We start from the raw sequence: 21,486 nt of genomic DNA on the forward strand, positions 1-21,486 counted from the left end.
TCAAAAAAGAATTTGTAGGTTAAAGTTAGTCAGAAAAACATAAAATGAATGGAAAATTTTGTGTTGATACCTTTGAAAAATAAGTCAGACCAAAGTTTTAAATGCAATACAATATATAAATTGGTTTTTTTTATAATCTCCAACAAAAATGTACCAAATAAGTAATATATGATATGGTTTTCATTAAATTTATAACAACGATTATTATGATTTTCTGGAACATGCATTAGATATTTGAGACTCGAATTTAAGCAACCAACAATCAATCAATTTATTATTATGATAATTATAATTCAGGTCAAACACACAAAGGTGCTACAGGATTAAACAATCTTGGTAATACATGTTTTATGAACGCTGCAGTACAGTGTGTGTCTAACACATGGCCACTTACTCAATATTTCATTGGAGGACTGTATAGATTTGAATTAAATAGGTCAGTATATACAAAATGCAGAGAAACTTTTTGAAACTGCAGTGGTTGATTCAGGGGGATGGGTGCAGATAAAGTATGCTTTTTACCATTTGGAACATTTCCCGCGCTTTTCCAGTAGACCCTGGATTGGCAACTTGTGAAAGCTGTTAAAAATAAACCTTTTCACTCTGACAGGACATACAGTTATTTAATCAGATTAACATATACTTGCAATAATTGGTAATCAATGTAAAGTCTACAATCCCAAAGACCATAATACTTATGCAGTATTCCAAAAAAAACAAAAGAAGAAAAAAAAAAACCTGAATGTGAGTAAGATGAAATTGAGTAGAAGTTAATTGATTAATATATTTATTGAAAGAATATTAGTATGTGAATTTAATTTTTCTAAAAAACTTTAGAATGATTATTTCTTAAAGTGGAAGATGAAAAATAATTCTGTTCATTTTAAAAATTGATATTATAAAAGGGAAATAGGAATATGCTATTTGTACTAATTTTAATAATATGAATATATAACCTTTTGTTTTAAGATCCAATCCTTTAGGCATGAGAGGCCATATTGCTCAGAGATATGGAGAACTAGTCAAAGATTTATGGAGTGGAACATCAAGAACTTTAGCCCCTCTTAGATTAAGGGTAAGTACTACAGATCTTGGTTTGTGTCCTTGTATGGAAACCACCTCCTCTGTTGTCTCGTGGAAGTGTGTCCTTGTATGGAAACCACCTCCTCTGTTGTCTCGTGGAAGTGTGTTTGTGTGGAAACCACCTCCTCTGTTGTCTCGTGGAAGTGTGTTTGTGTGGAAACCACCTCCTCTGTTGTCTCGTGGAAGTGTGTCCTTGTATGGAAACCACCTCCTCTGTTGTCTGGTGGAAGTGTGTCCTTGTATGGTAACCACCTCCTCTGTTGTCTCGTGGAAGTGTGTCCTTGTATGGAAACCACCTCCCCTGTTGTCTCGTGGAAGTGTGTTTGTGTGGAAACCACCTCCTCTGTTGTCTCGTGGAAGTGTGTTTGTGTGGAAACCACCTCCTCTGTTGTCTCGTGGAAGTGTGTTTATATGGAAACCACCTCCTCTGTTGTCTCGTGGCAATGGAAACCACCTCCTCTGTTGTCTCGTGGCAATGGAAACCACCTCCTCTGTTGTCTCGTGGAAGTGTGTTTGCCTTTAAGTGCAAGTTGTTGTGGGTTGTAACCCAATTTAGTCAAACCAAAGACTTAAAATTGTTATTTTCTACTTCTCCCCTAAGCATTAAGGAGTAAGAGCCAAGACTGGTTGGCAGGGAGTCATAATGTGTTAATGAAGGTGACGAGTCTTCCTGCGAACTGTTGTTACCTTGTGAACTAGCACTGCAGGTAAAATTTTGTCAGGTTGTACAAAGCAGCATCAATATTTATATTACTTTCATCCTGTGAATTTAGAAATTATTGCTAACATTTATTATTGAGAGTTTGCAACATGTGCAAATTGGAATTTTTATGTTATCTCTTTTCAGTGGACTATAGGAAAGTATGCTCCTAGATTTAATGGATTTCAGCAGCATGACTCCCAAGAATTACTTAGTTTTCTTTTAGATGGCCTTCACGAAGATCTGAATAGGTAATAAAATATTTAATTTTTTAGAATTTAGAGCTTAGAATTGTTATTGCTTTAATAAAGTGTCATTGGAATATTTATTGCTTTAATTAAGTGACCCTAGAATATTTACTGCCCTAATTAAGTGTCCGTAGAATAATTTTTGCTCTCCTTTCAATGTTTTTGATTGACAGTCTGATGTAAACAGATATTGCAATATATTTTATTAATGAACCTACACAATTATAAACTGTTCATACATACTTACAACTGCACAAGTTCCTGCAAAATATTTCATCATATTTAAAACATTTGATGTCATAATCTAAAAGTACAGGCATCAGAAAATTATTCAGTGACAGATAAAATGTCATTTTGGATAATTCAACTTCATACTTAAAAGGTTAAATTGGACTTTTGATTAATCAAATCCCATACACTTCATTCACAGAACCATAAAATAAGAGACAGTAAAAGTTATATGTAAGGTCTATAATAATTATGTACATAGAGCCTCTGTAATAATAAATATCTACATAAGAAAATGCCTGTACCAAGTCAAGAATATGACAGTTGTTATCCATTTCTTTGATTATGGGCTCTCCATTTTGAATTTTCTTTGGTGTTTAAGTATATTTGTGATTTATTTTTTTCTATGATGAAAATCTGGGAACAACATGCCACTTTTGAATATTTTTAGTCCCACTTGCAATAGTAGGAGTGCATTATGCTTATTGGTCTGTCTTGTCTGTCTTGCCTATTTTTTCTGTTGCATAACAGATTGAAGTTATTGATCAAATCACTAAACCTGGTAAACCATTAAATTTTGCACTCGTTAACTTGAAAATGCAAATGGTAAGTCATGAGCAAAACTGTTGGGAAACTTTAAAGAAAAATATGACTGGTTTATAATTGTGTATTTTCAGAGTCCATGACAAACCGTATGTAGAGCTAAAGGATAGTGATGGTCGACCTGATGATGTGGTTGCTGAAGAGGTAGGAGACATTTTAGATTATTTATACCTTTTTATCATCAAAAGTTAAGTTGCAATCAACCTGATGTCAATTTTTTTTAAAACATTTTCACTCTGCATCTAGATTTTTTTCATCATGAGCCATGAGATAACTGCTTTCAGCAATGACTGTGTAACTATAATATCTTTACTGTGCATCTGTTGAACAAACTTGTTCATTTTAGGTAGATCATAAGTATATATTTTTTGAGACAGAATTTTCTTATACTTAGCCAAAATGAAGATTTTACTATGCTATTTTCAAAAATAAAAAAATGATACGGGTCAATTTGCTATTTTTCAAGCTATGAGTCATTGAAAATTGCCTAAATTTGGTTAGATTGTTCATGGAAAAACACATTTGTGTGCATAAAAAAAATCTATGAGATATAATTTTGAAATAAATTGTGAAAAGATAGGTTTTGTAATATGTTTCAAGAAAATAAAAAGAAAAAAGGGTGTCACCGAACTTATTTTTTTGCTACAAGTAAAAATTTAAAAATTTGCTATCAGTCCAGTGTAATTTTTTTTTGTAAAAGAGTTATCTTCCCTTAAATGGCTCTTTTGAAAAAACCCAGAAATAATCGCTATAAAAATTAGTTCACTAAAAAGGTTTAAAACATTCCTCTCCCCTTTATGGTATGTTAAATGTTTTTTAAGATGAGAGGTTGTCAATAACATTCTTATACTTTAGAGGGAAATATCAGACTATATGTGCTGTCAATGAGTCTGTAATTAAAAGATTAATTAAAAAAAAATGTCAAATCCTTCTCTCCATGCTCTCAGGCAAACTCATTTTCAGTAAATTGTTTTTTTTGTAAATTTGTACTCATTTGCAAATATACATAAAAAAAACTTGCCACTATATGCTAATCTTCTTACATCTATCTATATCTGATCAACATATATACATATAGTACTTTTAAATTCCAGGCATGGGAAAATCATCTCCTAAGAAACCAGTCAATTATTGTTGATTTGTTCCATGGTCAGCTGAAGTCACAGGTCAAGTGCCAAGAATGTGGTCATACTAGTGTACGATTTGACCCCTTTAATTATTTATCCTTACCATTACCAATGGATAGTTGTATACACCTTGAATTAACTGGTATGTATAGATTTTATTAGTAAAACCCCTGCTCTGAAAAGAAAGAAAGGAAATAAAAAAGGGTTGTGGGGGTAATTAGTTTAGCTGTTTGTTTGTCCATGTATCTGTCCAATGAAATATTTATTGGAACTACAACTCAGAGCTTTCTGAAATTTGGAAACTCTTCATTGTATTCAAAATCAATGCTGGAAAAATTCTTTTAACTAAAGCAATAAATAAAAATGAATTAAAAGATGTGTGGTGTTCAACTCAATAATACAATGCATGTAAAAAAAAATATATTCCTTATTTTGTTGCAGTGAGTTATCTTATCTAAACTGTAAAAAGTAGGTGTAACTGTTGGTCTTCTTATTTCAACTTCAACTTTATAATTGTCAAATCCATATTACAAAGCTAATGAGAAGAGACATCTGGTTAAAGGCTTGTAAAAAATGGAATAAAAACGGGAAAGATAAAATCAGAAATAAAATAAAACTTATTGAACATAGAAGTCAAAACATTTGCTAAATTGAAGTTTAATTGATTTCACCTGCAAAAATTAAACCAGAACCCCCTCCCCCTTTATTTATCTAGACCATGTGTCTTATTGCTAAGAGTAAAACACATAAAGCAATCCTTCAACAGGATGACATGATTTTCAGGAAGTTTTTGTTTTTGTTTCCAGTGATAAGATTAGATGGTTCTGTACCAGTGAAGTATGGATTACGTCTCAACATGGACGAGAAGTACAGAGCACTGAAGAAGGAATTAGAAAACCTAACAAGCATCCCTAGTAACCAGATTTTATTTGTGGAAGTCAATGGCCCCATAGTCAAAGTAAGTCAAACCTTATCATACATGTCTCTTTGGTAGAGATTATCTGACCTTGACCTCATTTTCATGTTTCATTGGTCAGAGTGAAGATTTTCCTGGTTAAGTGTGGTTTTTAGATAGTATGAACAAAAGTTCAACTATATTTGGTGCAAGTGATTATTTGAACTACACTTGTCTGTCTGGCGGGGATCATTTTCATGGTCACTTTTAGACACAGTTTTAGATTCATTGCTTATCAACTTCCTATTTAATTAGCAGCTTCCTGAAATTTGTTATCATGTTAGCATGTTTTAATATGTTATATGTTTTCAGATTCATGCTTCTTCAATTTTCTGTTTGCTGAATACTTGAAGTGGGGATATCATTACGTGAGCTATAACTCACAGTTATACTTGTTGATAATGTTGAGTTTATTAGATACTTGTAGTAAAACCATTATTTCAAAATTTCAAAATAAAATCATTAATAATCAGTAAAGTAAGCAAGACATTTCAGTGTGTCCACTCTTGTTTAATACTTTTGAAGATATGTTATCATCATTTGTAGTTCTGGCTATGTTCACATAAACTTGGTGTGGTGTTGGTGTCATCAACACATAAACTCTGCCTTACTACCCTAATATTGATATAGATTAATATATTACACATATATTGTGCATTCATTATAATGTTTGAGGATTTGGTGGGTAAAGGTGAACCAGGAATTTCAATGTTGAAAAAGTACAAAATTAAATATAAAAAAATAAATATCATTTATCCTCAAAATCCAAATGATTTGTACCAACAAAAATAAAGCAATATAATTTAAATCAGGTTACATGGAGTGGATAGGCAATTTAGGCCATGTTTGGGATAAGTGTACATGAAACTAGGTATTCTGTAAGTGAATTTTATTAGAAATATTTATGGAAGAGATGTGAATTTATATGGGGCACTTTGTGTAAAACTGTTTTTGAGTTTGTTTGATTGGAAAAAGAAATTTGACCTTTACTTCTATAAAAAATCTAAATATTTCTGTCTGTCTGAAAGGAAGTTTTGTCCGACATTTTGTCAGTCAGGCAGACTTTGGGTTACACTGATGTGAAATATCAAATTTCAATGCATTTTGTTAGTATAATCACTAATTTAAATTTTCTACAAAAGTACAAATGATCTATAGGGTTATATACTAACTATGGCAAAACCAAAATCATATAACCACAAAAATACAGTTTTTGTTCCATCAAAACAAATGTTGCCCAGGAAAATAAAGGAATCCACAGCATTGGTTTAAAATGGTTCTTGTCTTTAATTTTAAAGTAACATACCAATGTATGTGTCCAACACTTAAAGACTCAAATAAATTATACACATCATTCACTGAAATATTTTCTTGATTGAGTAGATGCAGCCTGAAACTGGATCATTAAGTAACATGATAAAGATGATAAAGGACAAGGTATGATAAGGGCCACTTCTTGCCTCAGCCTGAGGTTGGTGGTTTTCTCCTGGCATTCCAACTTCCTCCACCAGTAAAACCTGACTGCCATAATCATGTGATAATACCTAGCCAAATGTTTTAACAGTGGTGCTAAGCACAATTAACCAATCAATTAATTTTATACTTAATTGAATGTCATGGTTGTTACACTATTGTTTGTATAATTTCACATATTTCCTAAGGGCTGTGAATTTATTCATACCCTATTTTATCATGCCTCTTTTTAATCAATTTACACATTGAATAATTGAAAAAAAAGAATCAATAAAAGGCTTTAAAATGGAAATGTAGATTTGTTGGTATTCCACTCTTGCAAATTTAAGATTTTATTATCTGATGACCCATTGGAATAGATGTATGTTACAATTAGGTCATTTCCAAATCAAATCACGATTTTCCAAAACGTGACTTTCATGTTTGTTTGTAAAGCATCTGACATTTGACACAAAGCAAATAGAAATATTGGTGTCAAATCCCATTCTAGTTTTGTATTGATATTAGATTCATAGCATATTGTCTGTTGTTTTCTTGTTTAGATGGTCAGTCCTGTTAGTGATAGATAAAGCTTAGCATCAGTGACTGACATCGTAAAATTCAAAATGTACTTAATTATAAGTATATGTGTTGAGTGTGTGTGTGGAAGGGTAGACTTAAAAAATTTTTGGTTGCCAGTTTTTTTTTCTCCTAAATAAATAAATTGGGTGTTTCGATTCTGTAGTGTAAACATATGAAGATATACTGTGGATGCATTAACATTCCTTGGATACTAATTTTCATGGATTTTGTGAGTACAGAGGAACTATGAATTTAAATTTTCAACGAATTACCAATTTTCTAAAGGAATGTATGAAGAATTTGCCAAAACCAACAAAATTAAATCCACGAATATGCAAGTTTTCCTCAATCCATGAAAATTGGTATCCAAGACAATAACTGAATCCACAGTATTATGATTGTCCATGTCGTTATAAGAATCTCAAAACCATTTCCATTACTTTTTCTCTCATGATTATTGGGACATGCATTGTATGCCTCTGTGTATTAGTCAGAATTGTAAAAGTTTTAATAAAAGAGGTGAGTTTTCATCTGCAAGGAGGTTCTTACATAGCTTAAGAATAAAAGCATGGCTGATTGGCAAAATTCTATAATGCAGTACTTAACCATATAGATAATAAATAGTAGTTTATTCACTAATTTTGACATTACACTCAATGCTGTAACATATCATACACAACAGTTGTCATTTTTGTATTAAATCAAATTACCAAATCATTTAAATTACAATTGACGATTCTTTATTTTTCACAAGGACCAATGTCTTTTTTTGTGCATAATTTTGAATTGGAAAAGTCAACAATCATGACAATCATTTATTATTCTTACACAAGAAAATAAATCCTGGTAATCTAGCTACATGTTCATTTACTATATAATAACTAGACTCATGGGAATAAACAGAAGAAAAAGGCTTGTAAGCTCATCATACAAATATGACACTTTATATAGACCACAAAACAGCATTCCCAAAAATGCAGCAAAAAATTGTAACCTTGGAAATTGTTGTCGCACACTAAAACCTTCATGAAGATTTTCAAAGTTGACAGGTATGATTTGTTGAAGGCTGTACGGTGACCTCTAGTTGTTAACTTCTATTTCATTTTGACTCTTGTGGATAGTGTCAGTTTCATTGGCTATCATACCACATCTTAATTTTATGTGGTTAAGAATATCTTCATAAAGAAAAAAATAAACTGTAAACTATCCATGTCCAAATTGTTTTGGCGAATGAAAATACTCTATAACAAGTATAATATGAGGGGTTGAAAGTTTTATTGAAATAGCCTACATTATGAAATGATAGTAAGATTCACTTTTAACAGATTACTTATACATGTTATACAGTATGTACACATTTCAATACAAAGTTTAAGTTTTCATACATTTGCAATACAGTCTTCTAGCCTCTTCACGGAACCTGGCATTCATGAATGAATAGATGATAGGATTAGCAGCGTTGTTTACAAAATAGATGTAGGTCAGGTATTTGTTGCTTTCAAGGACTTCATTGGTCTCCAGAAAAGTTGGCAGGAACGAGAATATGTAAACAAGAGTTACGATGAAAAGAACTTGTGTGGTTTTAACATGGACGGATCTTTTACGTATGTCTGACAAAGTTTTGATATTAGGACTGCTAGATTTAACGTCCATTTGCTGTTTGGAGTTACGGGTTGTGAGAGTTTTGGTACTAGTTTCTGAAGGTAGTGGTTGAATATTTTTGCTGTTGGCTCCTGAGGTTGTTGGTTGATTGTTGTTGATTCCAGAGGTTGGTGGTTGATTGCTGTTGATTCCTGAAGTTGATGGTTGATTTTCAGATTGCTCTGATATTGATGAGATAGTTGAAATATGTAATATCTTTGTTACTGATGTTCTATGGTTACTCATGGTCGATTCAATATGTATTTTCCCATGCAGTGTTCCTGCAGTGTTTCGCCTTTCAGGGAAAATTTTTGGTCTTCGGTTTATCCACATTCTAGAGCGCTGAATGACCTTCTTTAAAATGAGAAGATACAGAATAAAAATAATAACAATCATGGTTCCAAATAAAGTTGTGACAAAATACCAGTAATGATACTGACCGTTTATACCAATAAATTGTTCTGTTTTCACACAGTACTCCCAGTTATAATAGGTACCATCATCTTCAGGGACGTAAACACTTATGAAAAGTAAAGGTGGTACCCCTAAACCCATTCCGAGTAGCATAATCACTAATATGACCATTTTTGTCACAAAGGGGGTCATGATTTCCTTAGTACTCATGCAAATCAGAAAGAATCTATCGAATGCTATCGCAATCAGGATCAGCGCTGACACTGGAATCATAAGAGATCGCATAAACTCAATGACTTTACACAAACCATCGTAATAGTATTTCATCATCCATTCTCTGGCGACAATGCCAGGTATGACTATCGTACAGACCATGAAATCTATAATGGCAAGGGTCAACATGAAATACGTAGAACTTTTCTTGATTCGGTTCCTGATAAAAACCATTATTACGATTATATTGCCGATTGCTCCGATAAAACTGATAAAGCCAAGCATCAGTGACATATTGAACAGTTCATTGTAGTTGTCATGGCGATATCTCTTGACCATGATGCAGTCCAATGTCTCACAAGAGTTCTCGTCCATCCCAAAGTAATGATATGAATGGTGGTGATGGTGGGTTTGATTTGGTTTAGGACTCGTCCAGTTCATTGGGAAAGTCATATTTGTCCCATTCATGGTGTAGCTGTTATATAGATGAAGTTGATGATGAATTGGTGTACGATTCAAATTTGACGTCCAGTTTCACAAACTGAAGAAAGCAAATTGTTTTGACACAAACTTCATACTTGGTTCTTTTCCACTAAAAATTTAACTCTTTGTTGTCATTTCTAAAGATGGTCCTTAATTAATGGAACTATTTCTACTTAATTTCTTTCTGTATAACTGTCTTTCACAATTCTCCTAGATAGCTTGAATTGGAGAATGTGTTTTTCAGTATCTGTGTAAGAAAAAATAAATACTATTTTAATTACTTGTCAAGTTTATGAAAAATTTCAAATTAAATCACTTAAAGTTGCTTTATTGCAAGGACAGCTTTACTAACAGTGCAAGGGCTGTATATCCCAAGCAGGTTCCATCATCATATTGCTAGGAAAAGCTTCTTACTAAGTGAACTGAACATTTTTAATTCTGTATTTAGTTAAGTATACATGAGGGGATCACCAAAAACAAAAATAAAAGGTAATATTAATAAAAAAAAAATTAAAAATAGTTACAATGTATGGTCAATATTACAGATATATTTAGATCTAAATTAAACAAGAATTATTTAAAGTGATATATAAAGGAAACCAAACTTTATTTTGTCAATTTCAATATGCCATCATAAATGAAAGTAGGTTCATAAAAATATATATATCATTTTTAAATTCACTGCATTATAGCCTTGTGTTTTGTTTTTAGACGGTGTATAGAAAACACCAATGTATTACAACTGAATGTCAGATTTAATGTCTTGAAATTTTATTCAATGAATGGTATATTTTATTTGAAAAATAGGTGTCCAGTTTATTATCAAAATGTTTTGATTTGAAAATTAAATTTAAAAAAAAATCAATTCATTAATATTACAAGTTATTGTAAATGAACATAAAATAAAGAAAAATATTGCAATTTCAACACTTAATTCTAAACATATTTACCTGAAAATCTTATAATTTCACAGTTATCCATTTTTTCCTCATGTAGAACCAACAAAATCATGAAAATGGTAACAGACTCTACAATTTGTTTTTATATGACATATCGCTCCTGATATTTACATAGATATTATAAACACTTCAGAAACCATATGGTATTGTGGAACTGTGGATTACCCAATAACAACTGTAATCTACAGCTTCTGACAGCTGACTTTCACTAAACATGCCATTAAGTCTTTAATACTGATATCATGATGAAGAATAAGTCTATTTAATGGCGCTTAAATCTATGTTGTCTTCTTGCTGTTCTTAAATCTGACGTATTTGTACAAGAATAAATAAAGTTTCCACAATTGTGTATTAGGAATGACACCTTGGTAAATATAACAATATGTTACAGAAAAGGCCCCTGGAAAGCTGTTCATGATCAGCTAATGTGATTTTTCCAAGTCTGTGGCCTTTCATTTCGAATGTTGCAGGCAATATTAAGACTCTGATAACATTTAGAGTTAGTGGAATTATTTTAGTTTGAATTAAGTAATTATATCTTATGAAGGTCTAGTACATTCAATAGAATATATGAACATTTTGACATTCAGTAGAAATATGAAAGAAAATATATTTTCTAACAGAACATTTAGCATGTTTAGATACTTTTCTAACAAATGATGAAAATTCAGTTTTAAAAATACTGTGGAAGTTATGTAGTTCCTGAATATCACTTTATAGATTTGTGTGAAAAAAAAGAAAAAAATTGTAAGGATTTGAATTTGTTGCCTTTTAAAAGTTTGAAATATGTATCTTGTCTAGGACTAATTTTCTTTGTTGGGGTACCTTGAAAATAAGTATGTCACAAATAATAATACTCAGTAAACTTATATATTTTTATCACACCATGACTGAATTCAGGTGCAGGGATCTTTCTGCAATGGGGATGACCATTTGATTTTCTTGAATAAAAAAAAGGGGGGGATTTTGAAATGAATATCTTGGTTACCTGTATCCTGAATTTTAAGTGATTTTCTTGTAATTTTCTGTCAGTCATTACTGCCTGCCATTTCTTTTTCTCTGTCTGATGTCAATATGTATATGTATGTTGTTGTTGTTGTTAATTGTTTACTTATTAGATTTTTATCAATAACCATCTGTAAGCATGGTAAGTGTATACATTGTGTAATGGTACATACCTGTGTGTTTTAAACAAGCCTCTTCAAATTTATTGATAATACTGATAAATTTAATCCTGAATTTATTTTTATCAAAGTTGAATGACCTGAAGTTCACTATAATAGTGTTTGAGCACTTCTATGGTTTGAAAAAATTTCCATTATTTTTTAATTATTCAACTCTTGGTTAACAAGATCTGATACTGTAAGTTAAAAAAAATTTCAATACTTCATCTGTTGCCCTTTGATTCATGAAAATCAACTTATCCTTTATCTTGAAAATTGAAAAAAAAATGCTGTGTCAAACAAATAAATGGCTCCACAGTATGCTGTTTCTTGATCAGTCAGCCAGGCCAACAAATGTTTAAGTTTGTGATTAGGTCTGGTTTACCACTTATGGTAATTCAGTGATAATTGGTATTCAAATGTATTTCCTGTAGCACATTTTCCTTTTCATATATTGGCCTCGGTGACAGAGTGGTTTGAGAAGTTATTACTGTAATCACTAGCCAGTCAACACTGAGATTGTGAGTTTGAACCCCGCTTTTGTGTGTGCACTCGATTCCAATCTTAATTGACTAGGGTTGTCAGTTTACCTATTGTTCCTAGGTTGTTTTCTCAGTGCACTCTGGCTTTGTCCACTAATAAAAACTGCTCTCAACAAAAAAAGCTCAAAATCTGTGCTAAAAGTTGCATTGAAACACATCAAATGGCATCAAAACCTTTTAATGGAAATTATTTTATATGCCAAACCCACGTTAATGAGGGTGGTAAAGGGTTATTTTCATGCAACATGTTTTGCCCCTCATTATTGGTCTATTTACAAAGTTTACAGGTTGAACAAGATTACAGTTGTCCTGATGATTCTTCTGTTGCCTATTAAAGACTTAATTAATTTTATTTCAGACATTACCTCAGGATGGCCAGAAGGTACGGACTTTACTTGGTGGAACTTTATATGCATATGAGTTACCTCCCCCTGAAGACATCAAACCACTGTCATTGGAGGAAGAAAAAGGGTCCAAGGGAAGTTTAGGCCTAAGTGATATACAGAGAGGACTAGCAGCAAGTAAGTGTATGTCTATACTCAGGAGAAAGGGATCAACAAAAATGTTTTAACGTTACTATATGTGCCTGTCCCAGGTCAGGAACCAGGGGTTGTTGCTTGTTGCTGTATATTATATATGTTTTTTGTTTGTTGTTTTGTACATAATGAACTCATAATTACTCATTGATTGGTTTTCCTATTTGAATTGCTTTATATATTGCCATGGTAAGGCCTTTTATCATAGCTTAGTAAGCTGTATTGGTTTTGCTTATTTCAGAAGGCTGTAGGGTGACCCTATAGTTGCGTATATCTACTTCATTTGGTCTCTGGTGGATTGTTTCTCGTTTGCAATCCTAACACTTCATCTTATTTGATAAAATCATTTAACCTGTAGCTTCCTTTTTGGACATTGCTATACATTTTAAATCTTACAGCAAGAAGAAATGAAATAAAATTTAGAATGGAAATTGGAAATGTGTCAAAGAGACTACAACCCTATCAAGGACATAAAACAAAGCCACCATGGGTCTTCATCACAGTGATAAAATACCCCACATAGAGGCGGGTTTCAACAAGCCTCTAAACAAAATGAGTACTGCTAGTAGTACACTAAACTCCAAATCATATATATGAATAAACAAAAATAAAAAAACATACAAGACTAATACGAATTTACAGTACAGTAGTAAGTCTTTGAAATTGTGGTAGCTTATGAATTGGAAATGATTTTACATATCCTTTTCACAAAATGTTTCAATTGTATTTAAATATTATTGTTTGTGATCTTTATTTAAATAATCTAATTTTTTTTTCATAAACAGGAAAAATTCCTCAAGAGAATGGTAGTATAGAGAATGGTCAGAAGTCCTCAGACAATGGTTCCAGTTCTAACAGTAGTACTCCAACACATTCCAGAAATCCTAGTGATCTGACAACCATGGGCAGCCTAGCTAGTCCTGATTCTATGTCAAAATCTGTGGGCGATGTCTTCAATGGTTTTGTTATTGCAGTCCATCGGAAAATGGTATGATGTTTATATAGATAAGAAGATGTGGTATGAGTGCCAATGAAACAACTCTCCATCCAAGTAACAATGTATTAAAAGTAAACAATTATATGTCAAAGTATGGCCTTCAAGACAACAAGCTATAAAGGGCCCTAAAATGACTAGGATAAAACAATTTGGTTTTATATGGCCTTACTACCTTGGTAGAGTAACTAGAGCATATCGGGGATATTTTATATTGTTATAATAAAATTGCTACTGTGTTTTTATCATTTTGTCATTGTTCACATATTACTATTTTCTGTTATTGATAAACACATTATTCCATGTGAAATCTTGCTCTATTACTGATTAAAAATTAAGAACAGTTAGATTTCACATTTTTGCCAAAGGTCAAGAATTAGCTTAAAATTTACTTCACATTAGAAAACCAAACTAATGGCAATATTTTTTCTTACTTTTCAGACATTGATGGATGTGTATTTTCTATCTGTACAAAAGACCAGGCCATGTTTATTTGGTACACCAATCATTCTACCTTGTGTGGATACCACAACCAATCAGTGTGTATACCAGTTTGTGTGGACCCAGGTCTCCAGACTTGTCAGCCCTCTACCTCCCTCAGAAGCCAAAACTACAAACCATGCACAAGATTGGTGAGTGAGGCTTAATATGAACCTTAGTCTCTTAAAAACGAATACACAATGCTTATTACGGCAAAACACAGATCTAGTTCGAATTTTGCCGGAGTCAATTTTACTATTTGAGAGTTATTCCCCTTTATATATAAGTGGGGCATCATTGTGTCCCATGGACACATTCTCCATTTATTGTTCAATATGTTTAGGTCTAAATGTGTATCGGTCTATAAAAGTTATGAATAAATTTAACAGAAAATAAACACCCTGCTCTATGAATAAATTAAAACATTGCAATATGACATAGAACAAGACTGAAAAGGTTCCTGACTTGGGACAGCACATGAAAATGGGGCAGGTTTAAACTAGTTTTTTGAGACCTCATCCTTCCACGTTTTTTCTGATTGTGGTCTACATAAGTAGTATTTTATGATAGGTGTAATTTTGATCATAAAATAAAACTGTTCAGAAATTATCCATATACAATATGTGTGGTTATGAGTATGAATCATATTTAAAACAAGATGTTTGTCATATTTAAGTTATGTATAAACTGTATGTTTTCTCTATATTATTAATCTATTTTGTTTGTTTCAGTGATGATAGTCTTGGTTATGAGTATCCCTTTACATTAAAAGTTGTACAAAAAGATGGCTTATCATGTGCATGGTGTCCTTGGCACAGGTACGTGAAATGTGTACAAGAAAGGTCACCAGGTCAACAAAAAAAGGACATGACCCCTGTTTTTTTTAATCAGAAGTTCAAAAGTCAAGATCAGCAGCATCTATAAATAGGCTAAATATTTTACTTGATTTTGTTTCTGGACAATATCTTTTATAGTGATATAATTAACTAGATATTTCTTAATCTTTTAGTGCCATGAGGTGTCAAAAATGTGTATTAATTTTGTTTAATTGGTCAAAGGTCAAGGTCAATTTTTAAACTGAAATTATGTGCAAGTGTTTAGTTTTCAGATTATACATCAATTCTTTAACAAAGTGTCGATAGTTTTGGACATTTGTTACTTGTAGACAATCTATTTTTTTTGGCATTTTGGTTCAATAAGTTGAAGGTCAAGATCACAGCAGCTATTACAGTGACTTGACTGTTAGTGTTGCTCTCCACCAATTGCAACTCATTCAAAATTTTGACCAAATTGCAATTTGTTTTATTAAACCAAATTGTTCAACTGGTCAGAATATTGAACAAATTGTTCAGTCAAAATGTGAAAGTGCAAGGTGATAAAATATAATATACTTACAATCCTATATGACTTTTAACTCCACTTTAATGATGTTGTGTCAAAATTAGTTTATCAGTTTGTATAGTTATATTATAGTCATTTCCATGCTGAAGAGGAACTGTTTATTTTGAATTGCTATAAATTGTCCAAACTAAGCTTTCATATAGTTTTTCTTTCTAAAAGTATTCTATATTTATAAGAATCAGATATCATTTTAAATAAAACATCATATATTCAGTAAAATATGTGTGAAATAACAATATGCTATTAATAAGTTTTCAGGGGAGGTAACCTAAAATATTATTCTTTTGAATAAAGACTTTTTGAAAGAAAAGTTATTATCTCCCCCATGGAAACTTCCTACAAACATATATTGCAATTTTACACATATTTTACTGAATATGAAATGTTTTAATTCACATAATGTCTGATTCTTATAAATATAGAATACTTTTAGAAAGAAAAACTATATGAAAGCTTAGTTTGGACAATTTAATAGCAATTCAAAATAAACAGTTCCCCTTCAGCATGGAAATGAATATAATATAACTATACAAACTGATAAACTAATTGTGTCACAACATCATTTAAGTGGAGTTAAAGTCTTATAGGATTGTAAGTATGTTTTATTTTATCACCTTGCACTTTCATGACTTGGCTGTGGTTTTCTACAGCAGTTGGTTCAAATTTCTGACCAGTTGAACAATTTGATTTTATAAAACAAATTGCAATTTGGTCAAAATTTTGAATGAATTGCAATTAGTGGAGAGCACCACTAACAGTCAAGTCACTGTAATAGACTTACATTTTGTGGGTTTTAACCTTATTTTTTTTTTATAGCTATTAATAGACTTATTTTTTGTTTTGAAGGTTCTGTCGAGGATGCAAGTTAAGCTGTAACGGTGACAGTTTTAACTTTGGTTCGTCTTTCATTGCTATTGACTGGGATCCTACAGCATTACATCTCAGGTATCAGACATCTCTAGAACGGGTAAGTTAACAAGATATGTCAATAATTCACTATTTTTATCATTATTCATAGACAATTTTAAACCGCTTAATACGTGTTTGCCTTCCATTTAACAATAAACCTATTATTTCTTTTGGTAGGTATTGTAAGTGGAAACAAGTTGTTTTTATGCAGTTAAGCTGCATTATGCGAGCACCCTAGATTTGTGTTCTACCCAATAAATCCTGAAATACTGGCCATTGTTATTATCTAGCTTGTTACTATGTTATATATAACTAATTGAACACTTTTTTAATACTTTTTATTCTGGATTACAAAAAAAATGACCAGAAAAACCTTAAATGATCGTCGATTTATCCAAAAGTTTTAAAGTTACACATAGGAAGTAGTGCTTATTAAAAATCCTTGTGTAGTTCATTATGACTTGTGCTTTTAGCTAAGATGTCAAAGAACAATTGTATGAAATATTTATTTAATCGCCGAAAATTTCTTAAGACAAGCAGTTTAATTAGATTTCCTAAATGACAAAAGTCGTAGGAATATTGTTTGTCATCAATACGTAGTACAACTACGTCAGTAGTCTATTATATAATTCAACTGTTCATGCTGTTGGCGGCAATTTCAATTTAGAAAAAGAAATTTTCGTAGCTTTTCAATTTGGAGGCAGGTGTGCAAATTAGCAGTGGTCCGAGACCTTCCACTTTTGCAAGCGGAATTTCGACTAGGATAGTTGGTTTCTAGCTACGTCCGACGTAGTCGCCTTACATTTGAAAGAAAATAAGAAATTACTTTGCAAACCTTTTCACCATGTTCACCAAAGTCTCCAATTAAACGAGCTAAAAACTTATTTTTATCATTATTATTCATGACGGTGATGTTTATTTTGTTCAACCGCTAGCTTTATACAGAAAATTACCGACAAATATTGTATAAATTCGAGTAAAATCGTATCTGATTGACAAAAACAACATTGTAAACACATAACAATGGCGGCCGTGAAGACAAAATTTTACAAAATCGGATCCGATTCCGGAAGCGGATAAGGGTAATTCCGGGTTTGACGATCATTTACAAAATAAATCCAAGCAGGTGAAAAAATACATCTATGCATGGTAAATGAATATAAACACTAGTATTGTAAACCAAAAGATATATGTAAAAGAAAGAAACAGCAGAAACATATTTTATTCAAAAACTAAAAATTACTTTTTGATAAATTTTAATTTAAAAATCCAATACAACGTGACAGCTGGGAACAGTATATCTAACAATATACATGTTCATGGTCACAGTCTAAAGGAGTATGTTCGGTAAGATCCTAAAATGGCCCCCTTTTTTTGCGTAAATTTCAAATTCGGATTTATTGACCAATATCACAATAAATTATAGCTAAGACAGTGACTAGATAGGAAATACACCATTTTGATGAAAATTTTACGATTCTGCGTTTCATTATGACGTCACAAGTTGTACTCATATTGATTTTTCACCAAAAAATCAATAAAAATGGGAAATTTTTCATAGATTATTGGACAGGAAACATAGAGCGCATACATCGACAACAAAAATCTTTTGAAATAATGTTTGTGAAGACATTTTACATATCTTGTTTGCATATTAAGTTTGTCGACAACTGCGCTCTTTGTTTCCTGGTCCTTAATTTGGTTGAAATGCAGCTGATTTTGTCAAATTTCACCAAAATCCCTTATCTTGACCTGTTTGGGATGTAAAAATCAACGTGTTAGAATTAAACTTTGACAAAAACAGTTCTGTTTATTTTTCTCACATGACTTTCAGGCAACTTAAAACATGTATTGTCTTGTAACTATGAACTTTATAATTGGGGCCAAATATGGCCCTTACCGAACTTACTCCTTTTCTTTATAAATGATAAATCATGATAATGCATGTGAGATGCTTTTAAAGTGTAAATATATTACTGCAATTTCGAGGGGCTATTTGTTTTTTTCTCAATTTTGAAGGGTCAATTAAGGTAGCTGAAAGTTTCATTCTTTAGTTTCACAAATAATGCAACTATATTATATATACCTTAATGTAAGTAAATCATATGATGGCATTCTTTAGGCCACTCTACCCCCTCCTGTTTGATAATTTGGAACAATGGCGGATCCAGCCATTTTAAAAAGGGGGGGTTCCCAACCCAGAGTAAAGGGGGGGTGGTTCCAACTATATGCTCCCATTCAAATGCATTGATCGGCCAAAAAAAGGGAGGGGTTCCAACCCCCGGAACCCCCCTGGATCCGCCACTGTGGAAACGGTCGAGCTCCCTACCCCTAAACCATATGTGGGGCAGATCCAGGATTTTAGGTTAGGAGGGGTGCAAACTTAAATTTTTGCTGAGCAGAGCGAGGCTAAAAAAAAATTGAGGTAAAATTATCGGAATTTTCTTTATTAAGCTGAGAAACAACCCATGCTTTGCAAATTTAAGGGGGGGGGGGGGGGGGGTGCAAGCCCGCAACCCTCCCCCGTCTAAATCCACCCCTGCATATATTCAAGTATAGGAAAATATAATAAACAAAAAATGAAATATAGGGGGAGTCCCTGGAGTTACCCCACCCTCCCTGTTTGAGAACTTGGAAACGGTCGAGATCCACACCCCTTAACCATATATATTCATCAGTGTTTGTGACAATATGAAAAATCAAATGAAATATAGGAAGAGTCGCTAGGGGTCACCCCACCCCTCCTGTTTTAGAATTTAAAAATGGTCGAGATCCCCATCCCTAAACCATATATATTCATGTATAACAATATAACAAATCAGATGAAAGATAGGGGGAGTCCCTGAGGTCACTGTTCACGCTCCTGTTTGAGAACTTGGAAATGGTCAAGATCCATACCCCTAAACCATATATACTCATGTATGGGACAATATAACAAATCAAATGAAATATAAGGGAAGTCCCTGTGGTTATCCAAACCCTTCTGTTTGAGAACTTGGAAACGGTCGAGATCCCCACACCAAAACAATATATATTCATGTATGGATCAATATAACTAATTAAATGAAATATAGGGGGAGTGCCTTGGGTCACCCTACCCTTCCTGTTTGAGAACTTGGAAACCAATGAGATCCCCACCCCTAAACCATATATATTCATGTATGGGACAATATAACAAATAAAATGAAATGTAGGGGAAGTCCCTAGGGTCACCCTACCCCCAGTGGCGGATCCAGAAATATTCATAAGTGGGGCCCACTGACTGACCTAAGAGGGGCCCGCTCCAGTCATGCTTCAGTGATTACCTATATAAGCAACCAAATTTTTTCCCCAAAAGGGGGGGCGGGCCCCCTGCCCCCTAAATCCTCTGCCTACCCCTACCTGTTTGAGAACTTGAAAACCGTTGAGATCCCTACCCCTAAATTATATATTCATTTGTATGGGACAAAATAGCAAATCATTTACATTTACTATGGGCAAGTCAGTCAGACCTCATCTTTGATCCCTGTTGTAGTGAACATTTGTCTGATTCGTGTCTCATAACTTTTGTTCTATAGAACACACACTCAGTTTTCTTTCCAGGGAAACCAGTCCATTCATACTATTACATGTTCATACTACGTCAAATTGAACTTCTAGCAGTCAAATAAAACCAAGGTTAACTACCAAGTAGAACAACTGCAATCATTGGGAACTTCCACCACTGCAGACTTACCATAAAAAATATACATTAGTTTAAACATATTTTATTGTTCAAAACAAATGGATTAGACACAAGTTTTTCAACTTAGTTCCATGTTATATACATTGATATATGCATTGCTTTTGAAACCATGATAACATATAAATTATTTGCCTTAATAAATAAATCATTAGATAAACATGAATGTACTATATATGAATGTTTAATGTTGAGGCAACATTGCCACAGTTTTCATAATTACGGTTGCCTTGGTTTTTGGTTAACTGCCTTCAGTGCTTACAGCGCTTTGATTTAATTCCGTGTGGGAAGTTTTTTTTGTAAAAATATGAAACAAATTTTTATGTCAAACTTTGAACTCCATATTTATAGAAAGACTTTTTAGTCTTCAATTTTAAAACATATTTAACAAAGGGAATTTATTCATATTGTATTTTTCAGTTGTGTGAAGAACATGAAAGTGTAGAAGATAGTCGGCGGAAACAGAAGGAACCAATTAACCTGGATACCTGTCTACAGGCCTTCACTAAAGAGGAGGAGTTAGGAGAGGATGAACTGTACTATTGCTCAAAATGTAAAAAACATTGTCTGGCCTCTAAAAAACTGGACATATGGAGGCTACCACCAATACTGGTAAGTTTTTATCTAATTAACTTAAATTAAGTCATGTTAGAAACTATTTGTTGTGAAGTAAATGGCATAGAGTGTTTGAGTTAGACTAGTAATTCTACATTTTAGAAGGAGGGAGGTGGAGGAATACTGTTTAACTTCTGTCTGTCTTTCCCATGAAATTTTAAACTGCATATTTCTTGTGAAAATCAAACAAATTTACATGTATCTCTATTACAAACTTGTTTCATTGGAAACTTACTTAATATTAAACCTGTATTTACCTTATTTAGAACAGATTTTATGTTTGAGAGTAAAGTTATACAAGGAATGTTCATTTTGATTTTTCCTGTTTGATACATCTGTGCTTGTGGTGTTAGTTTCAATAAAATCCTTATGATATAATTAAATTTTAAATAAAACAAAAATACCTATACTGCTCTGATGATGTGATAAGTTTTCAG

At 32.5% G+C, this 21,486-nt stretch overlaps 2 protein-coding genes across 3 annotated transcripts in view; one reads left to right on the top strand and one right to left on the bottom strand.

The window, feature by feature from the left end:
• The window catches only part of LOC143076663 (ubiquitin carboxyl-terminal hydrolase 32-like), a 56,989-nt gene that overhangs the window by 26,105 nt on the left and 9,398 nt on the right, over positions 1–21,486 (top strand). The window contains exons 19-31 of one of the 2 annotated variants that reach the window (XM_076252502.1): positions 298–436; positions 970–1,075; positions 1,931–2,034; positions 2,937–3,006; positions 3,957–4,131; positions 4,796–4,947; positions 6,328–6,381; positions 12,752–12,914; positions 13,715–13,917; positions 14,365–14,555; positions 15,135–15,221; positions 16,651–16,771; positions 20,855–21,046. In XM_076252502.1, the coding sequence (XP_076108617.1) occupies positions 298–436; positions 970–1,075; positions 1,931–2,034; positions 2,937–3,006; positions 3,957–4,131; positions 4,796–4,947; positions 6,328–6,381; positions 12,752–12,914; positions 13,715–13,917; positions 14,365–14,555; positions 15,135–15,221; positions 16,651–16,771; positions 20,855–21,046 (1,757 nt within the window). The remainder of the gene's footprint in view (positions 1–297; positions 437–969; positions 1,076–1,930; positions 2,035–2,936; positions 3,007–3,956; positions 4,132–4,795; positions 4,948–6,327; positions 6,382–12,751; positions 12,915–13,714; positions 13,918–14,364; positions 14,556–15,134; positions 15,222–16,650; positions 16,772–20,854; positions 21,047–21,486) is intronic. The other variant, XM_076252503.1, reaches the window with a different exon arrangement.
• Positions 8,235–10,764, bottom strand: LOC143076664 (uncharacterized). The gene is made up of 2 exons (XM_076252504.1): positions 10,680–10,764; positions 8,235–9,976 (listed from the first exon to the last, which is right to left on the bottom strand). Exon 2 carries the CDS (start codon positions 9,712–9,714, stop codon positions 8,350–8,352), a length of 1,365 nt encoding a protein of 454 aa, XP_076108619.1. The 5' UTR covers positions 9,715–9,976; positions 10,680–10,764; the 3' UTR covers positions 8,235–8,349.

The sequence above is a fragment of the Mytilus galloprovincialis genome, chromosome 5 (genome assembly GCF_965363235.1).
Source record: "Mytilus galloprovincialis chromosome 5, xbMytGall1.hap1.1, whole genome shotgun sequence".
Taxonomy (NCBI): domain Eukaryota; kingdom Metazoa; phylum Mollusca; class Bivalvia; order Mytilida; family Mytilidae; genus Mytilus; species Mytilus galloprovincialis.

What these genes read in the sequence shown, in the direction of transcription:
- LOC143076664 (XM_076252504.1), bottom strand. Translation starts at nt 9,714, where the DNA reads ATGAATGGGACAAATATGACTTTCCCAATGAACTGGACGAGTCCTAAA.